Source organism: Cebus imitator, unplaced genomic scaffold (assembly GCF_001604975.1).
Source record: "Cebus imitator isolate Cc_AM_T3 unplaced genomic scaffold, Cebus_imitator-1.0 Scaffold343, whole genome shotgun sequence".
Taxonomy (NCBI): Eukaryota; Metazoa; Chordata; class Mammalia; order Primates; family Cebidae; genus Cebus; species Cebus imitator.
In genome coordinates, this window is record NW_016107658.1 from 618,250 (window position 1) to 621,415 (window position 3,166).

At 39.6% G+C, this 3,166-nt stretch overlaps 1 protein-coding gene across 1 annotated transcript in view; it reads right to left on the bottom strand.

Annotated features, from left to right (window-relative positions):
* Positions 1 to 3,166, bottom strand: part of CENPI (centromere protein I) — a 74,394-nt gene that overhangs the window by 1,783 nt on the left and 69,445 nt on the right. The window contains 1 exon segment of the mRNA XM_037730423.1: positions 413 to 454. Coding sequence (XP_037586351.1) covers positions 413 to 454 — 42 coding nt within the window.

Genomic DNA, 3,166 nt, shown 5'->3' on the forward strand with positions numbered 1-3,166 from the left:
AAAAAAAAAAAAAAAAAATCTAGGCCTCAAGAGCTCCTCCTGCCTCAATCTCCCCAAGTGCTGGGATTGCAGGCAAGAGCCACAATGCCCAGCCTATGTACAGTTTTGTTAAATCAGTCTCATTACAGTCACACTTTATATACATGCAACTGTACTTATATAAAATAAGACAATGTGTGGTCACAACAGCAAGAGTCAAACTACGAAAAGTTATATCCTAGAGAAGACTAGAAAGAGTAAGTGCCAATAAATTCACATTAAAGTCACTGGAATGAATTTGGAAGGTAAACACTTCATTTTGACTTTGTGGAGGCAGCAGGCTTAAGATTTAGAAAAAAGGAAAGGTCTAAATTCTCTTGATGAAATTAAGCTGTATGAAATCCCTCAATATGATGAAAGTAAATTTATTTACCCGAATAGAGCTCACGTTTACTGTCCTTTCTTCTGGGCTTTCCTTAAAAACAAAAACAAACAAACAAAAAAGAAGTGGGGAGACAGGGGGATGGAAATACTTGGTTAGCACAAATCACCAGAAAATTAAGATGGCACTTATTCCAACCATCACTCTTGGATTCCTTTCAAATACACACCTACTATATAACCTTCCACATTTCTTTCTCCTTAGAAGCACAGAGGGGAAATAAAATCACAGTAGATAAAGTGATCACCATTTTGCTTATCTATGGCTTCATTTTAAAATTCTGTACTTAGCCACCAGGGTTAGGGATGAAGGGTGTTAGAGGCTTTTCTGAGGAATGTGATCACTGAATTGAGTCTTAAAAGATGAAGAGGAAGTTTGGTGAGGCAAGCTGTGTACATGGTAGATTCTATTAAACTAATTCTTTATAAAATCTCTAAGCCTAGGTAGTCCTATATTTCCTGGCTTTAACTATCACTTACTGTATTTCACTGAATCTAAGATCTATCAGCTCTAAGAAATAACATTTTAAAAATTATTGCTAAGTGAAAACTGCCTATTAAACTATGTATAACAGGCTGGGCACAATGTCTCATGCCTATAATCTCAACACTTTGGGAGGCCAAGGTGGGCAGATCTCTTGAGACTAGGAGTTTGAGATCAGCTTGGTCAATATGAGACCTTGTCTCTATTTAAATAAATAAACTATGTATAACACAATGCATTTTTAACAGAATTGTTATAATGATTAAGGGCTGTTTGCTTATAGCCATTACCGGAAAAATAAAAATAAATTTAAGAAAAAGTTCAGATGTAGGCAGATTTTTACCATACATCATTTTTGTAAACATAAATATAAACAAAATAAATTGGTGAAAGTACTTCTAAAACTTCAGAGTACAACTCCTCTATTCAAAGTACAACTCCTCTGAGTTGTGGAATGTCTATATTTTTTCACACCACATCATTCTCTGTGCCATAGAGTGTCGGTGATGTAGCATTTCTTTTTTCTGTTTACTCACACATAATAGTACATATTTATGGGGTACAATGCAATGTTTCAATATGTGCATATACTGTTTAATGATCAAATCATGGTAATTAGCATATCTATCACCATAAACATTATTTCCTTGCTGTGGGAACATTCAAATTCCTCTCTTGGCTATTGGAAATATACAATGCATTTCTTAAAAGAACTAATAGCTAATGATGCTGTGGTCTCAATTATATAAAGCTAACTACTTTTGGCTTCTGCTCCAGGAAAGCCCATAACTGGTATGAATCACTGCTTCTGCCTTCCCTCCCTCCAAATCATTGGGTTTTTGAAGGTCACAACAATGCTCCAATATTGTCTCCAGATTTTTCAGTCTGCCTGTGCACACTCCTACAGCAAATGACAAATATGTCATGATTCTTACCTGACCTACAATGATCACAAAATGTATCTGCTCTCTTAGAAGTAGGAAAGTGAAAAAAAAAGGTTTTGATATTGATAAATATACTACTCGCTGATGAATTCCATATTTAATTTATTTCTCTAGCCTGAACCTCTCTTCTGAGCACCGCGTGCCTATTTAAAGCTGTCTACTAACATTTTTTCTTGGATGTTTAACAAGCATCTCAAACTTAAGTAGGTCAAACAGAACTTGATTCTCAAATTGTCCTCCCCACAAAACAAAATAACCTCTCCTGTTTTCTCATCAGTATTCCTCTTAATAATAAACAAAACCACCATCAACCCAAGTATTCAAGTCAAAAAAACAAAAAGTCAGTCAGTTGCGGTGGCACATGCCTGTAATCCCAGCACTTTGGGAGGCCGAGGCGGGTGGATCACCTGAGATCAGGAGTTCAAGACCAGCCTGGCCAACATGGTGAAACCCGATCTCTACTAAAAATACAAAAAAGTAGCTGGGCGTGGTGGCGGGTACCTGTAATCCCAGCTACTTGGGAGGCTGAGGCAGGAGAATCACTTGAACTAGGGAGGCGGAGCCTTCAGTGAGTCGAGATCACACCATTGCACTCCAGCCTGGGCAACAAAAGCGTAACTCTGTCTCAAAATAAACCAAAACTGGCTAGGCATGGTGGCTCATGCCTGTAATTCCAGAACTTTGGGAGGCCAAGGTGGGCAGATCTCTTGAGGTCAGGAGTTCGAGACCAGCCTGACCAACATGGCGAAACTCTGTCTCTACTAAAAATACATTAGCTGGGTGTGGTGGTGCAAGCCTACAATCCCAGCTATTAGGGAGGCTCAGGCATGAGAATCACTAGAACCTGGGAGGCAGATGTTGCGGTGAGCCAAGATCATGCCACTGCACTCCAGCCTGGGCAACAGAGCAAGACTCTGTATAAAAAAAAAAAAAAAAAGTGATCTCCATTAAACGTCAACTCAGACCATTTTACAACCCTACTTAAAAATCATTCCAGCCAGGCACAGTGGCTCACACTTGAAATCCCATCACTTTGGGAGGCTGGCAGGCAGATCACCTGAGGTCAGGAGCTCAAGACAAGCCTGGCCAACACGGTGAAACTCCGTCTCTACTAAAAATACAAAAATTAGCCAGGTGAGGTGGCAGGCACCTATAATCTCAGCTACTTGGGAGGCTGAGGCAGGAGAATCACTTGAACCCAGGAGGCAGAGGATGCAGTGAGACCAGATGGTGCCACTGTGCTCCAGCCTGGGCAACAAGAGAGAAACTCCGTCTCAAAAAAAAAATCATTCTATTGTTTCCCACTGTACTCTTTTTT